At 40.9% G+C, this 25073-nt stretch overlaps 1 protein-coding gene and 1 long non-coding RNA gene across 5 annotated transcripts in view; one reads left to right on the forward strand and one right to left on the reverse strand.

Moving 5' to 3' along the window:
* LOC125902532 (pituitary adenylate cyclase-activating polypeptide type I receptor-like) overlaps nucleotides 1-25073 on the forward strand; it is a 44909-nt gene that overhangs the window by 8282 nt on the left and 11554 nt on the right. For 2 of the 4 annotated variants that reach the window (XM_049598972.1, XM_049598973.1), the window contains exons 3-12: nucleotides 3586-3682; nucleotides 11466-11576; nucleotides 11689-11789; nucleotides 11872-11984; nucleotides 14967-15093; nucleotides 16494-16647; nucleotides 17552-17612; nucleotides 18149-18218; nucleotides 18354-18445; nucleotides 22055-22138. In XM_049598972.1, coding sequence (XP_049454929.1) covers nucleotides 3586-3682; nucleotides 11466-11576; nucleotides 11689-11789; nucleotides 11872-11984; nucleotides 14967-15093; nucleotides 16494-16647; nucleotides 17552-17612; nucleotides 18149-18218; nucleotides 18354-18445; nucleotides 22055-22138 — 1010 coding nt within the window. The remainder of the gene's footprint in view (nucleotides 1-3585; nucleotides 3683-11465; nucleotides 11577-11688; nucleotides 11790-11871; nucleotides 11985-14966; nucleotides 15094-16493; nucleotides 16648-17551; nucleotides 17613-18148; nucleotides 18219-18353; nucleotides 18446-22054; nucleotides 22139-25073) is intronic. The other 2 variants (XM_049598974.1, XM_049598976.1) reach the window with 1 other exon arrangement.
* On the reverse strand, nucleotides 921-23199 carry LOC125902541 (uncharacterized). The gene is made up of 4 exons (XR_007451105.1): nucleotides 23002-23199; nucleotides 11433-11567; nucleotides 1187-1267; nucleotides 921-1009 (listed from the first exon to the last, which is right to left on the reverse strand). It is a non-coding gene; the product is annotated as an uncharacterized LOC125902541 (long non-coding RNA).

A 25073-nucleotide genomic window follows, 5' to 3' on the forward strand; every position in this document is an offset into this window, starting at 1 on the left:
CATATATTTGTTGCTATTTATATCTTTTTTAACTCTTTTTAATGCACAAAGTGAAGGAACTGGCAAGAATATGCTTCACTGGAGCTGCACCATAAAGCCTATGATTACATCTGACAAATAAAATCACTTGATTTCCGGTTAAATATGAAGCCACAGCCAGAAGAAGGTTAGCCTAGCTTAGCATAAGGGCTGGAAACAGGATGAAACAGCTTGCCTGGCTCAGTCCAGCAACAAATATCTGCCCACCAGCACCTGTAAAGCTCCATAATTAAAATGTTTTGCCACTGTACAAAAAAAAACAAAGTATAAAAATGACAATAGGCTGTTTTATAGGCAGTTATGTGCAGAATTATTTCGTATTTGGGAGCTATAACTTTCTGGAGTCTCTGCCGGTTGCCGTGCAATCGGTCTGGGGCCGGGCAATAAATAGTCGGGCCCTCTGTGAAACGGGGAACGTCAGCAGCAGCTACAGATGCTCACTCTTCAGGAATGTTGCAAGTGAGTGTGTGCATGTGTGTTGCATAACTGAAATATTGAACACTGTCATCATACAGGCCTCTCTGCATTTATGCCAAACAGATATTAGTCATCTGCATCCAATTATTTCATATTTCTGGAAAGCCTACAATATGTATTGGCTCCTAGCTGGTTACCTGCTGCTTAGCAACATGGATGCTTGCAACGGGTACAAAGAGGTTTTTTCTCTCAAGCAACGCCAGCGTCTGCTTCATTAAATAATATCAAACACTCCTGACAACATGAAAAAGTGAGCTCTTCAATATCTGCTTCTGTTTTTGTTTAGCCAGCATGGCTTCTGTCCATCACCCAATATTGTTGTCTGGAAATGGAATTGCACCAGAAACTAGATAAAAGATGCCTGTGATGATGTTTCACGTAACCCATGCAGCGTTTTAAAATTCCGCCCACGTGTGGTGCAGTAAAGAAAGGAGGTGAATCCTGGGACATCTTCACAGTTGGTTGATGCCCCATCTTATCTCGGCAGCAAGGCCTGGAGTGAATTCATATTGGAGGGCAGAGAGATAGAGTGATGAGTCAGCCATGGCTCAGAGGGCTGGGATGTATTACACCTATCAGCTCACTGTTAGAGGGAGGGAGGAGGGTGCATGAAAGGTAAAGGTGCAAAACAGAGATTGGCTTTAAGAGAGTGAGAAGGAGCGTGACTTACATTAACTCGACTACCACCGGGTTAATAGTTTCCCCGACTGCACCTTGGAACCAGATCCACCTTAGTTACTCCACTGTAATTCTAAGTGACATGGAATATGTTGGTGAGATACAAATTTAAGAGACACTGGAAAATATTGTGCATGGATTTGAAAACTCAAAAGTGGATGTAAATTTGCAAACCTCTGCAGAACAAAACTTTGGAGCCTCCGCTTACAACTCCCTCATCCCCCAGATTGTTAATCAAAAGGCGGAGAACAAGAAAGACAATTTTATGTTTTACTAACATAATGACAAACACACATCTTTGACCCATGATACCACTCCACTAGCTGCTTCGATCCATGAGTCTACAGAGTGCAGGATGAGTCATCAGAAATAACATTTTACAGAGGGAAAAAGAGAGGTTTGGTATAAACAGGATACTCATAAATGCTTTGACAAATATTTAACATGTAACAACAGATAGATAGATAGACCCAACAACCTCCTTTATCTTAATTACACATGGCTTTCTCAGCCCAAACAGCACCGCCACCTTCAACAAACCCAGGCTCCATTTATGCGAGCTCCAGGTAAAAGCAGTGCTGATACTACCTTTCCTAGCACATTCACCATACTCTGTTTCACACATGACATAGCATAACTCCAATATAAGCTAAGGTTAAAGGAGATAGAGAAGATAAACCCACAGGCTTTCTAAGCCCAAACAACACAGCCACCTTCAGAGAAATATCTGACTCTGAAGCTGCTAAATGCTGCACTATGTTCATTAGCTAGTCTCTGACTTTGTGTGCTGTTTGACTCTGAGAAGGTAGTGTACAGTGGGTTTATCAGAGCCTTCTGCTGCTGCAGCTAGAGGTGGACCTGATGAAGGCCATGACAGTGAACCAAAACAGTGAATGTGTGGTCCTGAAAACCAAAACAATGAGCTGAAAAACACCAAAACTCCCCTGACAGGGAACTGCAGATTTTGGTCCTCAGTGGGTTTGTCACGATAAGTGATGCCTTTAATTTGACATTTATTTATTTTATGTGTTGTCAGAATAGAAATATTGATCAGTGCAGCTAAAAGGCAACTCTCAAAACTTAAGTATTTCTCTAAATCATCAAATACTTGACAATCAATAAGCCACAATCAACTTAAAGTAAGAAAAACAAACATTCCTACATGGTCTGAAACTCATGTTTCTGGTTTTATCACATTTGATTGACTGCGGCATCTCCTTGTCAACCTAAGTATTGCAGTTCTTGATTTGCTCAGTTCAGATTTGTCCTTGTAAATACCAGACATTCCCTTCCTCCCCCAAAGCTCCGCACATTTTAAATGACTGAGGAAAGTACAAACAAAAATACAAACAGGCAAACGTTAATGGGCGACTTCTGTATTTTTCAACTTGGTCCCTATTTTCCCTGTTTTTTTGAGTTACCAGTTTTTAAACTGGTCCAGTATTGAGTGAGAGGGCACCCGCTAAACAGGCTGCAAAGTAACAACTCCTAGCATTTGGCAACACTGATTAACGTCCACTAAAAGTGCTTGTTTTTGCCATTGACAGGCTCAGATTGTTATAAGAAACTGACAACGTTATGGAAATGATCCCTACAGAGATTAACATTTTTGTTAAAGACTAAGATCCTTTTTATTTGTCCAGAAACAGTCCTAGCAAACCCACCAGACTCCATTTAAAATAATAGTAATTTTAGCGTGTATAAAGCCAGCATATTGTCATATCTAACTGGGCGAATTAAGGGTTTATTTCAACCAAACCAGAGTTGGTGATTGTTGGAACAGTGGAAAGAGGAACGAAGATGGGTTTTATGAGTTTCATTTTGTTTCTGTTGACTTTGAAATTACTGTTTATTTAAACAGAGTCTGGTTTGACGGTACCAATTTCTGGGCTGTTTTTGAAGAAACCAAAAGGATCTTGCTGTATAAATGAAAGGTCAATCTCTGTAGGGATCCTTTCAATTAGTTGTCAGACACAGAAAATAGTAATCTGAACATGCACCAAAACAAACACTTATAATGGACATTAATATGACGGCTCACGTGTGCACAGCATTACATCACAGCCTTTTTCGCCACTGCCGTCTGCAGTGATCTCACTCAGTACTGGAGCAGTTTCAAAAACTATTGTTCCCATTAGTCACTTAGACATAAAAACATGGGAAATAGAATCCAGGTTGAAAAATACCAAAATTGCACTTTAATGTCACATAAAAGGTGTAATTTTAACTTTGGCAGATATTACTGTGTTTATATCGTAGCGCTTGGCAAGAGCAAGAAGCTGGTTATGAAAGGTTTCCAGAGCCTTTAACACTATCCTCAGTGGTGCAGTGTATCACTACAGTCGATATTTATTGTGGCACTTTGTGTGTGTTTTTGTTTATTTTCTCCAGGTGGCCTCAGAGTCCGGGCACTGTATCATCAAGCGTGAACATGAGAAATGCATGGAGAGGATCATGCTGCACAACCCCAGTGATGACCTTGAATTAGGTAAGTGAGTATGCGTGTGTGTGTGTGTGTGTGTGTGTGTGTGTGTGTGTGTGTGTGTGTGTGTGTGTGTGTGTGTGTGTCTATTTTCGCATCCTCCTGTGTGTATATTTTGACATGAAGCCACCAGTTTTCACGGCTCTGCTGCTGAGATTAAATAGTTTACGTCTTGGGTTGCTCAGAAAACACCAAGCTGCTGATGAAAGTCATTCATCTCCTAAAAATCTAGCTTTCCGGGAACAAATAAAAGAAAACAGACTTTGTTTTTGCACTCAGCGATCTGGCATTTTTCAGTTTAGGCAATCAGTGTTTGAAAAGGTCATAAAGGGACATGTAAGGATGAAAGATAAGTGCAGTTTCCTATCATGTTCATGTTACAAATACATCACCTTGACAGGCCGCTATACAGAACAGGCAACCATCCAGTGATATACAGATCACAAACCAAATGTCTGCCTGTAATGTCACGCTGAGCTGTTTTCACATTTTTCACGTCCCCTTTTCCAAAAAACAGTGGAAACTTGGTGTGTGATTCCAGGAAGCAATTATTTTCTTGGCTATGGATTGTGGTTTTCATTAGCTACTGCTGCAGGCCTCCCGCTGCTCCAAAGTCGCCCAACAGACTGCATCTCCCAGACTGCACTGTGACTCACGGCTTCACTGACAGCCACAGGGTTCCTTGATAAAAAACATGAAGCATAAAAGATTTAGAGTGTAAGATAACAAGTTAAAAGAGGAAGAGGAGCTCGTTTTTCATCTGTAGATCTTAAAGGTCGGGCCTGCAGTCTTCGTGTTTTATCTGCGTTTTCAGTATTTTTAAACCCTTTTCATGCCCAGAGGAAGGTTGGAGCACAGGTGCATGACTTAAGTTTTTAGTCAGCCACTCTGTTTCCATTTACTCCCTCACTCTCCTGCAACATGGGCAGTTTGTTTTTGTAGCGAGCTATCCATTTCCACACCATATATTCACACATGTTGACCTGTCTCGACCCTTTCACTGATCCTTGTTTCCTCCTGTTCCTTTAAAAGGAACCATTCTGTGTTTCTGCTGACAGCAAGTCGTTGGTGAGGAAATAAATACGCCTGGTTTGCAGAAATCTAAATGAGAACAGGGGAACAATAAATAAGACAAAAGAAAAAGAGATAGCCTGTCGGATTCTTTTTTTCTGATTTATCACGATTCACTTCTAAAAGCAGATTTTGTGATTTATCTATGTCTTGTGCTATTATATTTTTAATTAAGGTACTCTGGCCTCAGATTAGTCTGCAGGCCATTTGAGTGCAACATAATAATTTGATGTCAGGTGCTGTAATCACCATCCAGCTGAATTTAGCACAGTTCAAAATGAGAAGTTGATGTAAAATGACCTCTGCGCTGTGTTTATTATTTCAGAACTAAATTCTCTTCAGTCAACCGTTTGTCTAAAGCCAAAGGAAAGTGAATGCTGGATGTTGACACCGTAAACGTGACTGTCACATTACAGAAGATTACTTAAATACTCTTTAGAGTGGTGTTAATATAGGAATGACTCATCAGTTTAACACATAATCCATCGAAAGACAGTTGACCTGCACTTATTTTGATAGGAGTACATTTTCATTTCACAGCTTCTCCAATGTGTGAATTTGCTTTTTTTTCACATTTTAAACATAGTATGTATAAAATGGATGTAGTTACTGTGACATCAGCTATTGGTTGGGTAAAGGGTGGATCTGACTGACAAGCCCTTTTTAAATAGGAATTGTGCACACTTACAGGAAAGGCCAATCAGTCTTCTTTCAGCATTGGCAGTATAAAAACAAAATCGGGGAGTGTAGCAAAATGCCGCCTACCTACTTTTGTGTATACAGAATGTGCCTTTTTTGGGGCAATGGGGGGCGTGAGCAAGTAACAAAACGTGTAGCTCAGTGTGTGACGTAAACAGTCACGTGAGAGGGAACCTGCGGCTGGTCAGTCCTTCGGCGATTCTCTCATAAGTTGGCCCGTCCTTCACCGTTCCCGTCATCTAACAGTTAATGGCCTCTTCGTTTGCGAGGACAAGGAGGGCACGCAATTCCTCAGTTGCTCATCTTTACAGTGTCCGTCAGGTTTGTGTTTCCCTCTTGCTACTAGCTGCTCGCTAATTCCTGCTATCAGCTGTTTCCTGTTTATCCACCACCAGTGGGTCGCACATGTGGCGTCATCGGTAGCTCCTCCCACAAGTCATCAACAGCCCGTCCCATGGCGGAAGGCCGCCTCGGTTTTTTTAAACTAAAAGGGTTCCGCCAATATGTCTACCCTACGAGGCGGAAAATTGGGTACCTCGGATCAACTCGCCAATCCAGCTCTGTATCTAAACGCTCACAGCTTGCCGGCAAAACGGCCCAACATTCACGGAAAATCTGGCAGTGTTAAAGGGGCTACAGACTACAGACAGTGACAGGCTGTCTTGCAGACAGCCTGTCACTCAGAAGACCACGCCCATAAATTTGCATAACTTTAAGCCTTAATAAAATGTAAACAGGTGAGCTATATAAAAAATCACCTTTTGTACAGTTGTCATGAATGTTGAAATAAGCTATAGAGATGAAAACTGGTTTTAGCACTAGGCTGTAAACATGTATTAGTCTATCGGATTGACTTGGTTTTGGGGCCAGCCTCCAGTGGCCATTAAAGGAACTGCAGGTGTTGGCACTTTTGCGTTGGCCTCATTTTACAGCCTCAGGGTTGCTGCTTGGTTTTATAACATTGTGAATTAAATAGCTTTGTGTGTTTTGGACTGTTGGTCAGACAAACAAGACATTTGAGAACATCAGTTCAAGGGAGTAGTTTTTCACTATTTGTGATGTTTTATAGACCGAAAAATTGATCTGCATTAAAATGCGGTCCTACTTAGATTTCAGGCAGATGCTATTAGCACCTTGGTGTCCATAGCTAACAATGCTATTTGTGCTCAGGTGAAAATAGCCAGTGTGGCCATTTACACCTGGGTGGATATTCCTTGGTGTTGAAATATAATGTTAATACGAATGGGTCTGTTAAAATGTGAAGTTAATGTACACAGTGGGCAATCAGTAGCTCTATATGCCCTAGAAACTGAAATTATAGGTCAACTAAGTTTGAAATGAATAAGCCAGTGTTAGCTCATATGGGACTTGAAGCCCAGTGTCCTATGCAAAAGCTTTTTATTTGACCCACTCATCAATCATGTCTTACTTCCTATGTGGACTGTGTTGCTTTTTATACTAGATTACATGACTTACTAGCAGCACTTTTCTGTTTTTTTTCTCCTCATAAATTTATGGCTTTAATCTCAGAGAATGTCTGAAATTGGCTCGTACAAGCCCTAACTATGACCTCTTCTGCCCTAATCCCTGAACCACTCCTGACCCTGTACTGATCCATAATAATGCGTGGTATGGATAGATATTAATAGAGGAATAGCTGCAGTGTGACTATTCTCACCCGGGTGCAAATGGCACCGAGGTTTGCCTGCCTTTTTCTTTCTTAGCTATTTGTAAGACTCCCACAAAAACAAATTGATCACATCCAGATGCAGATCTTTCCAGGAGCTCCATGACATGTTCTTCCTTTCAGACTCGTGTTTATTAAAAAATATGAAGGAGTAAAGAGAAATTAGTTCTTATCATCCTTCTGCTTCTGTGGCACCTCATGACTCAGAATACAAAATGACAGCTCTCAGTCACTCGCCTGATAAAATCTGCTTTAATGTGAAAAAAACAATCTGAGCGTGTGTGTGTTTGTGTACTCTATAAATGTGCAATATACGTGTGGATATTATGCTGTATGTTTGCAGCCCGGTGAAGATTCAGCATACTATGGGATCTCGTATGAAATAGCCAGTGATGCAGACAGAGTGCTTTATTAAGCCGGTTACCTCTGTAGCTCAGTGCGGCTCATTTGGCTCCGATTTGCCCTTTAAAAGGTAATTGGCTTTGTGTCCGGCTCACCAGACAGAACCAAAACAGATTAGAGAGCCAAGCAGAATATAGAGAAAGGTCTGCAAACAAATACACACACATGCATGTCCAGGAACACATGCACAAACACACAGATGTGGCCATACTCAGAAACACCCTGAAAATGCACACGGGTGAACACACATACAATCAGACTTGTACCTGCCTCTGCAGCATTATAAAACCACCAGAGCATAAGCAGCGTAGTAAAGAGAAAGGGAAAGGATAAGGAGGTGCTGAAGATAAAGGCCAGTGTGGGAGCAGAGAGAAGAGAACACAGAAAGAAAGTGAGATTGGTAAGTGAGCATGAATCAGGTAATGGTTGAGGCTGATGAAAAGATGACCAAAAAAAAAGAACTGGCTTAGGTAAGATTTAGTTTCAGCCTGTTTGGGTGGAGACTATTACATTCAGTTTGGATATAACAAAAACAAACAAACAAAAAATAACATCTACATATTTTTGTTAAACTACACTGTACGATTTGAGACCGTTTTAGAAATGTTGTTCTCACAAGCTCACAAGTTATGTGCTCACACTGTGCGGTCCAATCATCGAGCCACGACCTAAGTGCTCACACTTTATGTGTCAAGTAGACGATAAAATGGTCCGTCGGCCCCTGCGGACTGTTCTGGCTATTGAATGGTAAAATAGTAAATGGACTGCACTTGTATAGCACTTTTCTCGTCTTCCAGCCACTCAAAGCGCTTTTACACAACATTCACACACACTGGTGGCTGAGGCTGATCATATATGGTGCCTACTCGATAACCTTTCACACGCTAACACACACACATGGAACAGCTATCAGGAGCAATTTGGGATGCAGTATCTTGCTAAAGGTTATTTCGACAGGTGGACTGGAGGAGCCAGGGGATCATATCACCGATCTTCTCATTAGTGGATGATTCGCTCTACCTCTGAACCACAGTCGCCCAAAGTTACAGACATTTGTCCAAAAAAAACCAAACATTTGAAAGCTCTCAGGCTGCTGGTAGCAGACCCCCAGGAAAGCTGCCCAGTCTTGCAGCAACTTTTTCCCAGTGGTCACTCACAGTACTGCAGCTGAAAAAAATCCCCTGTAGCCCAAAAACCATTTTCCCCATAGACAAACATTGGAAAAGAGACATCTGTAAAGCTGCTGACAGAAAACCTTTAACTGCAAACAAGGTCAATTTTGAGTCTATCTGTTCTGAATTTTTGATCCATGGAGGTTTTTTTAATTTGAAAAACTTTCCTCAAGCCAAGAAAAGCAATTTAAAAATCTGTGACATCATCACAATGTCAAGTCTATAAGCCAAGCGGGAATTTGTAGGCGGGGCCAACAGGAGAAACTACACATATTCAGTGGGTCATATACTGTGGAAGCTGTGGGACGCTTGAGCTAGAAAACTTTTTAGGCATACAGTACCAGTAAAAAGTTTGGACACACTTTTCCATTCAAGTAAATGGGAAAGCGTGTCCGAACTTTTGACTGGTACTGTGTGTACCAGGCAAGCAACTCCACTGTAATGAATAGGAGCAATCTTGGCGTCCTGTATCTAGCTATTATTAAAATCTAAGGCTGGCAGTCAGGAGCAGAGACCACTGATAAATCCAGACGGCCCAGTTTAGAGTCTTTTCTTGTTTCTGTGTCACATGGGTGTCACCACTGCCCCGCCTCCTTATATTAAGGAGACTAGCTGTGACCCTGAGTCCATTCATTCCAATGGGAAAAGTGAATGGGTTTACGGATTATGACCATTTCCTTCGCCCTATAGTCACTGAAGTAAATACTGGACCCATTTTCCACAAGCCCCCAACCCTTCCTAACATTCTGACACTGAAAAGGCTTTTTACAGACAGACAAATCAGGAAAAATATCTTCGTTGCAGACATGTCTTTGTTTTAGCAACACACTCTCGCATGATCTAGCAACACACTCATGTCGTCTTACACACGGTTCATTTTAGACATTAAGCTAGCAGATAAATACGAGCGGCAAAATGAGACACAAATATAAATTTGTGCTGTATATAATGTTGTATTGTTTTGAATCTGATTTGATCCATCTTTCAGTATAAAGAAGTATTTCACTGCTGGAAAGATGGTCATAAAATAGTAGAAAGACACAAATACTTTTCAAATTGGTGCTACATGACCAGAGGGAACTGAGGGAAAGGGCTGTGGCATTTGTATTTGTTCATGAGGTAGAAAAAAACTACAACTACCAGAATGCACTGTGCCACACCAGCCCAAACAGTGCCCCTGCTGGTGGGGGATGTAATGCAGCTGGTTTCTCCACAAGAAACAGTATGGCATGTAACAGACAGCCTCATATTGCACAGTTCAGTACAGAATACAATATGAACAGTAAGCTAAAATATGTTTTTGAAAACATTTTAGGCAAGAAATAGGCAATGCAGTAACAGAATCTTGGTTCATATTTGACCAGCACTGCTTAGTTTTACTGTTTGATTTAAGTTTTGTTTTTCAGTCTCTGTTTTTACAACATAGAAAAACAATATGGTGCCCACTTCCTGTTTGCAAACTCCCATATCACAGCCAAACAGTGCACTAAAATATTTTTCTAAACATATGTTAGGTGAGAAATAGGCTATACAGTAACAGGATCTTGGTTTTTTTCATCAGCAGTGCCCTAGTTTTACAGTTTGATCTGAGTTTGGTCTGAGTTTGAGAGAAATAGAGACAGATGGTTGTCTCTCTCTTGAATCACGTCTTGGGGGGCATCTAGTTTGAGCATTAGAATGAGAGTCAACAGGGGCTGAGACATGAGCAGGGAGATCTGGGTGTTGGTAAGACAGAGGGAAGTTTACCAAAGTTCATTTACACACACTAAGCACATTGTTCTGATACAAAGTTGGTTAAAAATCCGCAAAGTATCCATTTAACAATGTAACATCAGACCGTTTTTGCCTGTTTTTAGGCGGCAAGACTGAAAATAAGTCATCCTCAACATTTGCTTTGTTAGGGTATGATAAAGACAGTTGGAGACAGTTCGAAACAAAACAGGATGTGGTCTTTAAAATGATTTTTTTTCCTTGGCAATTATCATGTCTTTCCCAAATGATGTACAGATTTTTAGGCATTCTGTTCATCTTAAATGGCTTCAAAGATGTGCATATAGCTGCTGTAAATGGGGAAGAATCTCCCCTGGGAAGCATGCTTATATGTACCCCCCTGGCTTCGAGCTGAGTCTCAAATGTTCACAACATCTGGCTCCGCCCTGTATCTCCCTTCGGCTTGATGGAGCTTTGTAGTGTGTCTCAGCTCACTGTTTAACTGTCTGGCCTGCAACTTTGGTTCACTCTTACTGCTCTCATCGTCATTTTCAGCTGCTGCAGGAAGCTGTTATCAGTATGCTGCCTCTCCAGTTGAAGGTGTAATTTCAAACACCCTAATATCATAATCCTATCTTTATCCACCTCACTTTCATAGTTTTAGATTTACTTTTATTTTAAAACCTCTCTAAACAGCTTACTGGCACTGAAACTTAGAGATCATCAGGTATTAACACATGCTTTTTAAGATAAAGTGTTAAAATGTGAGATAGGAGATCTTATTACCTCAAGAGAGCTAATAAAATTTGAAAGCTGTCTCCATGTTAGCAATGTTAGCAGTAGTTTAGTGCATGTGGGTGTCATGAAAATGCTCAATATCTTTGGAAACTCTATTACCTCCCAATTCATTTGCCTTAAAATTCAAATTAATTCAGCTCAGTTCATTTCACTTAGTGTCAGTATCGTTCCATCACCTCAGTAACAACAGGAATGCTAACAGGAGCTTCACACTGACCTTGTTGTGTTTGTGTTTCTCTCATCTCTTTAGTGTGTCCATGGATGTGGGATAACCTGACCTGCTGGCAGGCGGCCAGAGTCGGTGAAGTGGTGGTGGTCAACTGTCCAGAGCTCTTCAACGACCTCATGGACCCTGAGGATGGTGAGAGCAACAGAGAGCTCAGCAGCGGCTCTCATTTGATTTGATCTCATTTGTATTTAAAAATTAATAACGTTCAGTCCAGTTCAGCCTGAGGCATGTTTTCCACTTGCAGAGATGGGAAAGGTCAGTCGTAACTGCACCGAGGACGGCTGGTCTGAACCTTTCCCTCACTACGTGGACGTCTGCATGTTCTATGACAACACCAGTGAACCTGTACGACCTCTTTTACCTCATCTAAATGTCATGATTCACTTATCACAAACACATATGACTAACCCTCTGTCTCCAACATTAGACAGATGACCCGATACATACGTACTTCGATTCAGTCAGGGCCTTGTACACTGTCGGCTACAGCACATCGCTGGTGTCTCTGACTACAGCCATGGTCATTCTCTGCAGATTCAGGTGAGCATCACAAAGTCAGGTTCCTCATTTATGCTTGTTCTCCAAATTTGAAGCCATGAAATTTAAATCAGGTTTAGCCCAAATGGAAATAAGAAAGAAAATTAGTAGGGGTGGCAACACTCATGAAAATTAGCTTTTTGTTTTTAATTTTCTTTTTACATTACTGAGGTATCAGAGGTCCTCAAAGCAAACTAGTTCCAGCTTCTCACCTTTAAGTATTTTCTGCATCCGTCACATAAATATCTAAACGAAATATCTTTTGATTCTAGACAAAATTATCAATTTAAAAATTAGCGAGACTAACTTTCAGTATTTTGACTTTTTTAAACGTATTTATTCATATTTCCTAAACTTAAAGGACAACTTCAGTATTTTTCAACCTGGGCTCTATTTCCCCATGTGTATGTGTGCGGATGATTCATGGGTACAACTCGTTCTAAAATTGGTTCAGTATTGAGGGAGCTGGAAGCCGCGAGGTAGATATGGGGGCAAATGCGTCCCGTATAAGTTTGTGCATTAAAAGTGTTTTTTTTCGCCACTGACCGGTTCAGATCGCCAGTGCTATCTCTGTAAATAGCATACTAGCGTTTCCCTGACACTTCACCTCTTTCCAGCCGTGACGTCATCTCGCGAGAGCTTTGCTTGTTGATGGATGTTGACGATATATACGAGGGCAAAGTATGCAACAGTAAATGTGCATCTTGGAGACAATTCTAGGTATCAGTATTAGACATATTAGTTATACTTACTCGATGGATAGTTGACCATTTGGTCCCTGTGGTTTTGGCTGCCTCCTCCAATTTATTTTGGGCACATGAAAAAAGGTATCCAGCAGTGCCCTGTTGATCAGAGGGGGGAAATCCTCTAACATAGTTACACAGCGTTTGGTAGTTTCTGTATCATCCCAGGACATATCAAGACCATGAATATTGGGCAACAGGTCCCACTCGTTGCAACACAGACATTCTTCATCTGTGGGCATGGAGTCACAGCAAGGAGCACCACCAGTCCTCAGAGATTTGCGTTTGTGCAGCCACTGTTTCACCCTCGTCTGCTCATTGGCCCTCTCTTTCTATCCTTGTATGCTCTTCAATTTGTAGGAGCTCCTCGTCCGAATACTCGGGCTCAAATAAGTACGGGCGGCCATCATAATAAAAGGGCTCATCCTCATTCTCGAAATCAGGTAAATATGCAGCCATGATACCGATGCAGTAAAACTCTCAACTGTACTCCGGGACAACCAGCGCCACTCTGAGCGGCGCTCAGCATGGCTCCTCTGTTTTCTTCCGGCAACAAGCAAAGCTCTTGAGAGATGACGTCACAGCCGGGAGGAGGTAAAGGGTCAGGGAAACGCTAAGTATGCTATTTGCAGAGATAACACTGGTGATCTGAACCGGTCAGTGGCCAAAAAAAGCACTTTTAATGAGCAAACTTATACGGGACGCATTTGCCCCCATATCTACCTCGCGGCTGCTGGCTCCCTCAATACTGAACCAATTTTAGAACGAGTTGTACCTATGAATCATACACACACATACACATGGGGAAATAGAGCCCAGGTTGAAAAATACCGAAGTTATCCTTTAACAATTATCGGTTGAATGTTCAGTGTGTTGGATTTAGGGGCATCTATTGACAGAAATGGTGTTTAGTATTTGTAACTGCTCTTTCACTTGCTTATAGTCACCTTGTGTTTTTGTTACCTTACAGTGAGTCGTTCATATCTAAATACTGTGCAGGTCCTCATCCACAGAGTCCACCATGTTGTTCTACAGTAGCCCAGAACAGACAAATCAAACACTTGCTCTATGTAGGGGCCATTCACATTTGCGCATTTTCACAACAGCCACTGTAGCTCTCCTACATTGTTGGCCCAAGAGTTTACCATGATATATTTTTGTAACCCCTCTGACTTGACACATGTGAAAAGGTTCAGCTCTGCAAACACACCACTAGGTGGCAGTAAAGCCTACACACTGGACCTTTAAAAAAGAAAATAGAGCAACAGACTGATATTTGATTTGTGCTGAAAACATTTGGATTTTCGGTCACAAAAGCCCAGTCCAATCCGTCTATTTGTCATTATAATCAGCATATAAACACACAGTGCAATGTAGTTGTCAAAGGAATACTCTTCAGGATTGTCGGTTACTGTTTGTAAACACGCTTGCCAACCCTGGATTCATTCTCATTTGGTGTTTTGCCTTGCTGTACTTGCACTTTTCAGCACTGTGTCTCTTGAATGCCTGCTGCTTACAGTCTGGCACCTGGTCACTACCTTTTTATAAAGCCCCGACCTCACCTGAGCACCCATAAACACCCCAAACACAAAAAATAAGAAGAAAATACAGGCAGAGGGCAGAGTCTCTGCAGAAAAATAAACCGCCACACACTTCTAATGAGTTGTAAGTGAAGACTGAGAGGGATTACTTCTGTATGCATACTACACTGTTTTTAGGAAAATCCTGTATAGCATATTTTTAATCATATGTGAGTATTTATTGTGTGTTTGTTAACAACTATAACTCCTGTGGGCAAAAAACAACTGTAATGTGAAATATGTCTTCATAGGAGAGACAAATACTCTACATTGATAAATACATACAGCTGCTTACAACTACATTATAGTGTTTTATAAACTATACATTACATGTGTATGTATTGTTTTTACTGCCGAATAGGTGGACTTAAAGGTTGTTGTTTTTATTGGTTTCATAAAAACTAACCTGGACCCTGTAAAGAGTACCAAAGACATGCCAAACTAATGAATTTCTGCGTAGCCTAATTTATTCAGAAAAAATAATATATGGCTATATGGTTTAGACGTAGTAGCACAGTGAAAACACCAGTAAATAGAAGGAGTAAAAATCTGAAGGGTTAAACACAAAAAAAAATCCAACTACATTAAATAATTTGCTTTGATTCAATTTTAAGAATGGAAACAAGATAAGATGTGATATATCTTATCTCTCTTCTCTCCAGGAAGCTCCACTGTACCAGGAACTTCATCCACATGAACCTGTTTGTGTCCTTCATCCTGAGAGCCATCTCAGTCTTCATCAAGGACGGTGTGCTGTACGCTGAGGAAGACCACTGCTTCGAACACACCGTCAGTAACAACAACTGATTCATACACTGCGTGGTCTTTCCTGAACATTCACGTAATCAGTGGCTGACCAATTACATCCATATATGGTTTTCACCCACAGCAAAGAAAACAGCCACGACTGCTTGTTTGGTTAAAAATGAAAAAATACATTTTCAGTTCAGCAGGCTAATTATTTCATTACTTTCAATTTGATGCAGATAATTGTGAAATGAGGCTTTTAGTATTCCAAATGATCTCTACTCAGATCGCTGGCAGGTTTGGAGTCAGTATAAAAAGTTTGCAGAGTATTGGCAGTTGCAAAAATGTTTCCAAGATCATTGGTTAATCAGTTCCAGAGAGCGTAATTAAAGGATTTCATCGAATTTCAGTCGCTCGTTTTAAAAAGCAAAGCATGCGTGTAAAATGTGATCAAGCCTGTTCTGTTTGAGATATAACGAGAGGTTCGCGCACAGAGGGCTTGAAACAGTTCTCCTCCAGTTTTCTCGTTTGATACGCACCTTTGAAGGAACTTCAATCACATGCAAATTTTTTTTGCAAAAAAGCAAACACGATATTAGATGACTAATACTCCCCGATTACAAATGCAGAACAAGCTCTTAGCCTTTGTCTGGTTACAACTCATTGCTCAATGTTGTAAAGCAGGCATGATAAATAAAGCTAATTAGGTACGCTAATGGCTCCAGCAAGGCCAGTGGAAATCTTCTACTGGAGGCTCATTAACATATCAATGGTTACTTTGCCCTTTGTTCAAACCCGCTCCTTTACTGTTGTCACTATGGTGATCATAGGTCACCATCGTGGCATTGTGGTACTGTGCTGTAATTGGTTGACCCTACTCAGAATATGGACTCTTTCATTAACATGATGTTATTAGATTACAGTCCACCTGACATGTAGGTGGGTCTCTACTGCTGGCTGTGAAAACAATTTTTTTTTTTTTTACCCACACATTGATGCTGAATGCTACAACTTGAGGGCAATTGCAGTGTTGTGCACTGTGTTGCAACACCAGCACCCCAGCGACAACGATCTCTGTTTACACTGTGATTTACAGGAATTAACGTCGTTTGTCACTCTGACATTTATTGTCTTGAGCTTTTAAACGAAAGGCTGATGATTAAACGTGGTTTTTACATTTTGAAGCTGCAGCCAGATGCTTTTAGGATTTAAAGACTTCTTACAAGTCAAGGACATATTCAAATGTATGTAAAATTTTAAAGGTATAACATATTGTGGATCACGCTGTGCTTGTATATGATATTGTTGCACCAGCCTCGAAGTGGGATGATAATAAATCTAGGCTGCGTCAAAACCCCTAAAAGCATTGTCCGACATCAGCGGGACAGACATGAAATCACTGATAAAATTGATTTCCTTCCCCGTGTGTTTCCCCTGTGCAGGTGCCGTGTAAAGCAGTGATGATTTTCTTCCATTACTGTGTCATGTCCAACTATTTCTGGCTCTTCATTGAGGGTCTGTATCTCTTCACTCTGCTGGTGGAGACTTTCTTTCCTGAGAGACGTTACTTCTACTGGTACACCATCGTAGGGTGGGGTGAGTGTCCATTTCTGTCATTAATGGTGGTAAATAGAGACTTCTCCTTCTGTTCATGCAGTAAATTCAGTTTCATGCATCAGTTTCAGTTTGAGAAGTTAGTTTACTTGTACCTTTTTTGAGTACATTCAACTCTTTTTTTTTTCTTTTTAATGTTTGGAAGACCAGAGATAGTATTTTTGAATAAATCAGATGTTCTGGATTCTCATCATCTAAAGCAAGGCTAATCAGCTTTATTGCTCAGGTGGCCACATTTTCAGAAAGCTAAGGACCCAGGCGCCGAACATTTCCCTGAGCTATTACTGTCATTATGAATGTATACTTGACACATTGTAAAAGTAGCCTGATCATAGACAAGCCTGCGACGAGAGCGACCTGCAAAGGGGGGCTTCTGTCGTCAATAATGCATGTTGTAACTGGCCATCATCAGCACAGGAGCGCTCCGCTGCTTTGAAGGATTAAACCAAAATATTAGTTATTCAGGTGATTTTTTTTTTCCAGGATTTAAATTTGATTCACATGTAAACAGAACTAATCAGTGAGCCAGAGTTGAAGAAGCTTGAGCTACAGCTACAGTGTGTATTTATCCTGAGGGTCTTATTAAAACAGCTTTCACTTCGTTTTTTTTGCCAAGAGCTTTAATATTTTAGCCAGACTTGCCAATAAATGTTTTCAAACACCATGTTAAAATACAACTAAAGTAGCAATACTTGACACAAACATTTTAGGTTATGCCTAGTAGTGATTTTTAACCAGATGCTGAATAAACAGGGTTACAGCCACTAAAATATCAAGCTGTTGCTATATGTTGGTATCATCCAAAATGTGACTGAACTAATGAGAAGTGCTGGAAACTGATGCATGATACCAAATGTATTGTATTTTACTAATGCTGTCATTACAGGGACTCCCACCATCTGCGTTACTGTCTGGGCAGTTCTGAGGCTCCACTTTCACGACACTGGGTATGACTCCTCTTCCAACTTTAGTTTGATCTCAGAAAAGGAAGAAATGCATGTCCACAGAGTGTAAAAGGTACTTGAGAACATTTCTCAGCAGAGCAAAGCAGCAAGGCCTTCAGGATACTGAGAATCGCACCCAAAAATTAAAAATTTGATAATCCTTGGAAGTGTATCTGGGCACCTATAAGGTAAAGAGGGCATATGCAATTGCAGGAATATTTGGAAAAGGATTAGAAAACAACTCCCCTCAATGTAGACACCACTGATACATTTATTCTTGGTGACCATGCCTTTTTTCTTTTTTAAATCACTGAGTAAATCCGATCACATTTTAAAAACATATATCATGTGTTGCATTGGAAGTAAGCTACCAATATTTTAGCATGCAAATTAAACCTTTCCCCTCCACCCCTCTTATTCTGCAAAGAGCCACCGTCTTGACATAATGCATGGTGCTATGTGTTGCCTTGTGTTGATCTAAGTGAAGGAGAGCATGCTGAATGACTATGAAACACAATGTTCTCCTCCACCTCCTCCAGATGCTGGGATACAAATGAGAACACTGCCCTCTGGTGGGTGATCAAAGGACCAGTTGTGGCCTCCATTATGGTATGACGGATTTGTTCATTCACTTTTTCTTGTGTGTTATTTTTTACACATGCCAAATTATTGCTTTACTGACTGGAATGTAATTTATGACAGCTCCTCCACATTTATGTTATTTTATGTGTTCGTTTTTTTCAGATCAATTTTGTCCTCTTCATTGGAATCATCATCATCCTGGTGCAGAAGCTGCAGTCCCCTGACATCGGAGGGAATGAATCGAGCATTTACCTGTAAGTTACAATCAGAGAATATTCGCTGATGCCAGTGGTGTATGTCCTCAAAAAAAAATCTGTGTGTGTGGAAAATGGTTGTATGTGAAAAGTCAGTGAAGTGAATCAACGTGATTTTAAGGTCTCTAGATGCTGTGCGCATTAACGACCCTGCAGCCTGAAGACATGAATTTAGTTTTGCTGGCAATATACTATATTTTTGTTATTAACAAATCCCATGAGAAAATTTAAACCAAAAATGAATCGATGCTTCTAACATGGAGATGTGTGGGCTCGAGTCACATGACTTGGACTCAAGTCAGATTCAAGTCATAGATTTGATGATTTAAGTATGAACTTGACAAAGCCAGACTCGATGACTCAAGACTCCGTGGACTCAAGCCTTTTGATTTAAATAAATACTTGATACCTCCCTCCAAGCCCAAAGATTTAAAACTATGTTATTTAAAAATTGTGCCATTAATTTCTCTTTATTTTCTGAATCAACTAACACTAATGCTACAGTATTTATTCCCAGCAATCTGCTCTTGATTGAGCCTCAGGTCAAGTTGCACCAAAGAATGAAGAAGTAACATTAAGTGCCTGAGTGCCAGTTGAAAGCATGATACCAAAGATATTTTTGTTAACGTTCAAAAATTAGAGGTGGTCAACAAAAAATGAGCTGCAGTATACAAAAGGTGCAGGTGAAACATTACAGATGGAGACACAATAACTTCCAGCAAACATTTAAATACATCAGTACAATTTAAATCTCATGTATTTTTTAAACATTTTATTTAGTGTTCAATTTTTCCAGAAAACAGAACATTTCCTGACAGGCCAAAAGTTTGGACACACCTTCGCATTCAATACAATACGTTTTCTTTATTTTCATGACTATTTACATTGTAGATTCTCACTGAAGGCATCAAAACTATGAATGAACACATGTGGAGTTATGTACTTAACAAAAAAAGGTGAAATAACTGAAAACATGTTTTATATTCTAGTTTCTTCAAAATAGCCACCCTTTGCTCTGATTACTGCTTTGCACACTCTTGGCATTCTCTCGATAAGCTTCAAGAGGTAGTCACCTGAAATGGTTTTCCAACAGTCTTGAAGGAGTTCCCAGAGGTGTTTAGCACTTGTTGGCCCCTTTGCCTTCACTCTGCGGTCCAGCTCACCCCAAACCATCTGGATTGGGTTCAGGTCCGGTGACTGTGGAGGCCAGGTCATCTGCCGCAGCACTCCATCACTCTCCTTCTTGGTCAAATAGCCCTTACACAGCCTGGAGGTGTGTTTGAGGTCATTGTCCTGTTGAAAAATAAATGATCGTCCAACTAAACGCAAACCGGATGGGATGGCATGTCGCTGCAGGATGCTGTGGTAGCCATGCTGGTTCAGTGTGCCTTCAATTTTGAATAAATCCCCAACAGTGTCACCAGCAAAACACCCCCACACCATCACACCTCCTCCTCCATGCTTCACAGTGGGAACCAGGCATGTGGAATCCATCCGTTCACCTTTTCTGCGTCTCACAAAGACACGGCGGTTGGAACCAAAGATCTCAAATTTGGACTCATCAGACCAAAGCACAGATTTCCACTGGTCTAATGTGCATTCCTTGTGTTTCTTGGCCCAAACAAATCTCTTCTGCTTGTTGCCTCTCCTTAGCAGTGGTTTCCTAGCAGCTATTTGACCATGAAGGCCTGATTCGCGCAGTCTCCTCTTAACAGTTGTTCTAGAGATGGGTCTGCTGCTAGAACTCTGTGTGGCATTCATCTGCTCTCTGATCTGAGCTGCTGTTAACTTGCGACTTCTGAGGCTGGCGACTCAGATGAACTTATCCTCAGAAGCAGAGGTGACTCTTGGTCTTCCTTTCCTGGGTCGGTCCTCATGTGTGCCAGTTTCGTTGTAGCGCTTGATGGTTTTTGCGACTCCACTTGGGGACACATTTAAAGTTTTGCAATTTTCCGGACTGACTGACCTTCATTTCTTAAAGTAATGATGGCCACTGGTTTTTCTTTAGTTAGCTGATTGGTTCTTGCCATAATATGAATTTTAACAGTTGTCCAATAGGGCTGTCGGCTGTGTATTAACCTGACTTCTGCACAACACAACTGATGGTCCCAACCCCATTGATAAAGCAAGAAATTCCACTAATTAACCCTGATAAGGCACACCTGTGAAGTGGAAACCATTTCAGGTGACTACCTCTTGAAGCTCATGGAGAGAATGCCAAGAGTGTGCAAAGCAGTAATCAGAGCAAAGGGTGGCTATTTTGAAGAAACTAGAATATAAAACATGTTTTCAGTTATTTCACCTTTTTTTGTTAAGTACATAACTCCACATGTGTTCATTCATAGTTTTGATGCCTTCAGTGAGAATCTACAATGTAAATAGTCATGAAAATAAAGAAAACGCATTGAATGAGAAGGTGTGTCCAAACTTTTGGCCTGTACTGTATATATATATATATATATATATATATATATATATATATATATATATAGTATATTACAGAAGCGTATGACTTGTTCAGGAATCGAAACTTGACTTGACCCCTCAGTCTTGGTTTAGAACTTGACTCAAGACTTGAGTGCAAATACTTGAGACTTACTTCACCTCTCTGTAGCCAAAGTGTGATTTAACTGGTTCCTGTGTGTCATAGAACTATTGTTGTCTAAAAACTATTAAAAATACATTGGTGAGTCACATGTTCCTTTATTACAATAAACATGGGAACTGTGGTTTGTTTGGAGTCAGTCCCACACTGCTCCTAATGCCGCTGTAAATGCTCACAAGAGCATCAAATGTGTATTAATCCGCAGCTGAAATTAGTCCCCAACAAATTCACCATTTTTCCTCGTCTTTGAATAACGTGCCAAACCTAAAGAGCTCAGCTGTTTAAGCTGTTTTAAAAAATGAAACCATATTTGTGCGCCCTGATTTTAAAGATCTACAGTAAGGACAAATGGTCTTGGGACTGAGTGCCACTGACAGAAAAAGGAAGTCGGAAAGCATTGAGTGAAGGATTAACATAGTTCTAGATTTGGTGTTTTCATGGGATTTGTTGATGATAAGAAATATATAGAATAACACCTGTTTTTTTCTTTAATCAGACACCACATGACACTCCAGACACAACATGAAAATGTGGCTAACTAACTAACCCTGGTCTATGATAGGCCTGCTGTTTCAGATCAGTTGGCATCGTCCCTTAAATACACGCTCAAATACTAACTGAACACTTTCACACAGGAGCATGCATCTATTTATTTAAAGAGATTGTATTGTACCCATAGAGTGTTATTTCCAGATTCTTATTATTAAACCTCGAATGTGTCCTCTTAGACACTTTTCAGAATATATATTCATTTGTAGTACCTGTTGGCAGGAAGCTTGAGCCTCATTATGGAGTTGTACGGTAGCCAGACATCAGCCCGGTGCTGCTCCCAGAGGACGGCGTCTTTTGAGGCTCGGCAGATAATGTCATTTTCATCTGTTGCTGAGACCTGTGCGTGCGTGACCAAGTGTGAAGACGTGTGTGTGTGTGTGTGCATTGTGTGAGTCTGTGTCCCTAAAGACATTGTCTTTGTTGTATTGTTGTGTTGTCTTTGTGCTGTGTAGCAGCTGTGCTCAGAAATGCTTCAGTGAGCCCACACAGGCTGTTCAGCATTCGTGCAGGATGTCAGAGTTATCCACCATCACACTGTAAGTGTGTGTGTGTGCGTGTGTGTGTGTGTACGTGTCTTTGTCCACCGACACACGTTTGTGTGTGTCTGCCTTGTGTCGACTGCATGTGTATGTGTCCGTATGTGTTTTACACCAGGGGTTTTTTAAGTATTTTCTAATGGTCTGAACTCCCAAATGCATACTCTCTCTAACACACACGTTTGTACTTGTGCACTTGTGAGGACCCTCATTGATATAATGCATCCCAAAGCCCCTGACCATACCCATCACAGCTACATGCCTGACCCCAACCCTTACCCTAAACTCAACCTAAACTTTACTCTAATACTCTGAACCTTCAAATCAAGTCTTGACCCTCAGAGTAAGGTCACACATGCATGAAATTAACATCAGTGAATGTTTGCGTTCTATTCACTTCCATTAATTGAACGCAAAGGGCCAAATAAAATATTCACTTCTGGTGGCAAAGCAAATTCACATCTACATTGTGTGGAGTTCAACTTTGGTTGGTAGAGTTGCAGCCTTAACCAGCACAACCTGGTTTCACTCCACACTTGTCAAATACTGACACTTGGTCAGTGGCCCCCAGCGTCAGAAACACTAAGGCACCCTTAAAGGGAAATTTCGGTTTATTTCAACCTGTCTCCTATCGTCCTAAATTTGTTTCAAGTCACTAGTGACATAGAAATAATAGTTAACATGTTAGCCGTTAGCCTAGATACAGCCGTAGCATCAGACCTGTTAAAATGTAAGTGAACAGGCATACTTCAAGTGCAAAGTTAGTCCACTAAACAAGCTTTTTCTCCACAAAGACCGCCTCATATCGTTAGGATAAATGTCAGAGAACATATAGAAAACGACATGTAAACGTGTTGTCTTACCTTACCGGTGTGGTGCCATGTTTGTTTACCATTTTAACTCTGCTTTCCAAAGCGCGGCCGAAATATAAAGCCCAGCTGGATACTAACGTTACTCCAGGTGGAGGTGTCTCGTCCTCGGTCACATCCAGACCTTGAAAATAAGGCTGCGACCGGTCCCATTCCTTGCAACAGAGGCATTCCTCTTCTGTGGGCACTGGGGCACAGCATTCACAGGTACACCACCAATCTCCAGAGCTACGCAGCCTTGCAGCATCCATTCCTCCCCTCTCGTCCTCTAACGTTACCTGTTGCGCCTCTCTCCCTCTCCTCCTCCGTTCTTCAATTCCACGAAGCTCTTCTTCAGTGTATTCTGGCTCAAATAAATAAGGGCGGCCATCAAACTCTGCAAAATTAAATCCTCCACAAAGTCGAAGTCTGGCAAAAAGTCAGCCATTATTCTATAAATCTTTCATAAAATAAATGAATGAACCTTTCAGGCTACTGTCCGGTTCTGCCTTCCAACTGTTGCTGCTTGTTCAGGCACGGTATGAGATCGCTGCTTGTTCTCGCGATATTTCAAACACGGCACCACACCGGTAAGGTAAGACAACACGTTTACATGTCGTTTTCTATCTGTTCTCTGACATGTATCCTAACGATATGAGGCGGTCTTTGGGGAAAAAAAGCTTGTTTAGTGGACTAACTTTGCACTTGAAGGTATGCCCATTCACTTACGTTTTAACAAGTCTGACGCTGCATGCTAACATTATTTCTATGTCACTAGTCACTTGAAACAAATTTAGGACGATAAGAGACGGGTTGAAATAAACTGAAATTTCCCTTTAAGCAGCGGTATGAAATGCACCGGGCAGCAGAATTTTTTGACGCTCTGAGCAACTGCCGTAGTGTAAAGAGCGAGAAAGTCTGCATGAGGCGGGCAGGAGTTGGTGTGGATGGGTCAAAAAAACTCCAGACTTTCAGCAGGTAGAGTGCTGTTCATGTTGTGTATAAAACCAGAAATCAAGTTATTCAAGTTAATGAAGTTATTTTAGTACATGCTAGTACGTGTAGCGTACTACACTAGTGATGTTACATTACGTTGGCAACAAATGTACTTATTTTAAACCAAATCATGATTTAGTTTTCTGAATCAAACTGTGTACTTTTGTTGCCCGAACTTATGGGAGTAAACCTAAAAACAATTTTTTTTTCACCTACTTTCTTATTTTCAAAAAGAGATTGTATGCAGTTAACAAGTGGAAACTGTACATTTTCTGTGAAAACTAAAGTTTATTTTGAAAAGACTATATGCATGAATTGACATGCTGTCCCTGAACGTCCATAACCGACACTGAAGGGGTACCCAGCATCATAATTTGACTTTTAGGGCCACTGACCAAGTGTCAATATTTGCCGTGTCTACCCGATATTGTACGATACTGACAATGAAAAATACAACCTGCCCCACATGAGAGATGCTGCCTGGCTGAAGTGAGTCAGGAGACACGCGTGGAACACGAGAAAATATTTTGGGATACTTAATAGCAAGCTAGCTAACATTGGCTAAGAAGTAAGCGTTCCTTGTGCGTCACATTCTGTGTGAATCACCTCTGTAGGTGATGGTCACTCACCTGTGTGCGCTCATGTGTGACCGTGCCTTCAAACAGGCCTTTAAAAGTCCAGCCCAAAGAGAAGACAGCCAAACTGTCCTCACTATCAAACTGGTCCTCACAAAGAAAGACATGCAAAAGCACACAAACACATATACACAGAATTTAGTTCATTTGCTTCAAAATTTAAACCTTTGTAGTTTCATTGAGATTTTTTTCCAAGTGCTGGTGGAGAGACAGCAACACAAACTGTCTCACAATAATACTTGTACATTTCCTAGCGTCTCACAGTGAAAGAGTTCAGAGTATAATGTCTTTATTCTGCTGCTTAAGGACCCCTGGGGGTCACTGGACTGCACCGTAAAAAATCAGTGTTGCACATTTGAGCCCTCTAAGGTGTCATTTGTTGTGTGTTTCTGTGTATTACCACTTGTCATGTGTATGTCAGACATGATGTTGTACTGCATGATACATGCAGCAGGG

Source organism: Epinephelus fuscoguttatus, linkage group LG15 (assembly GCF_011397635.1).
Source record: "Epinephelus fuscoguttatus linkage group LG15, E.fuscoguttatus.final_Chr_v1".
In the NCBI taxonomy this organism is placed as follows: domain Eukaryota; kingdom Metazoa; phylum Chordata; class Actinopteri; order Perciformes; family Serranidae; genus Epinephelus; species Epinephelus fuscoguttatus.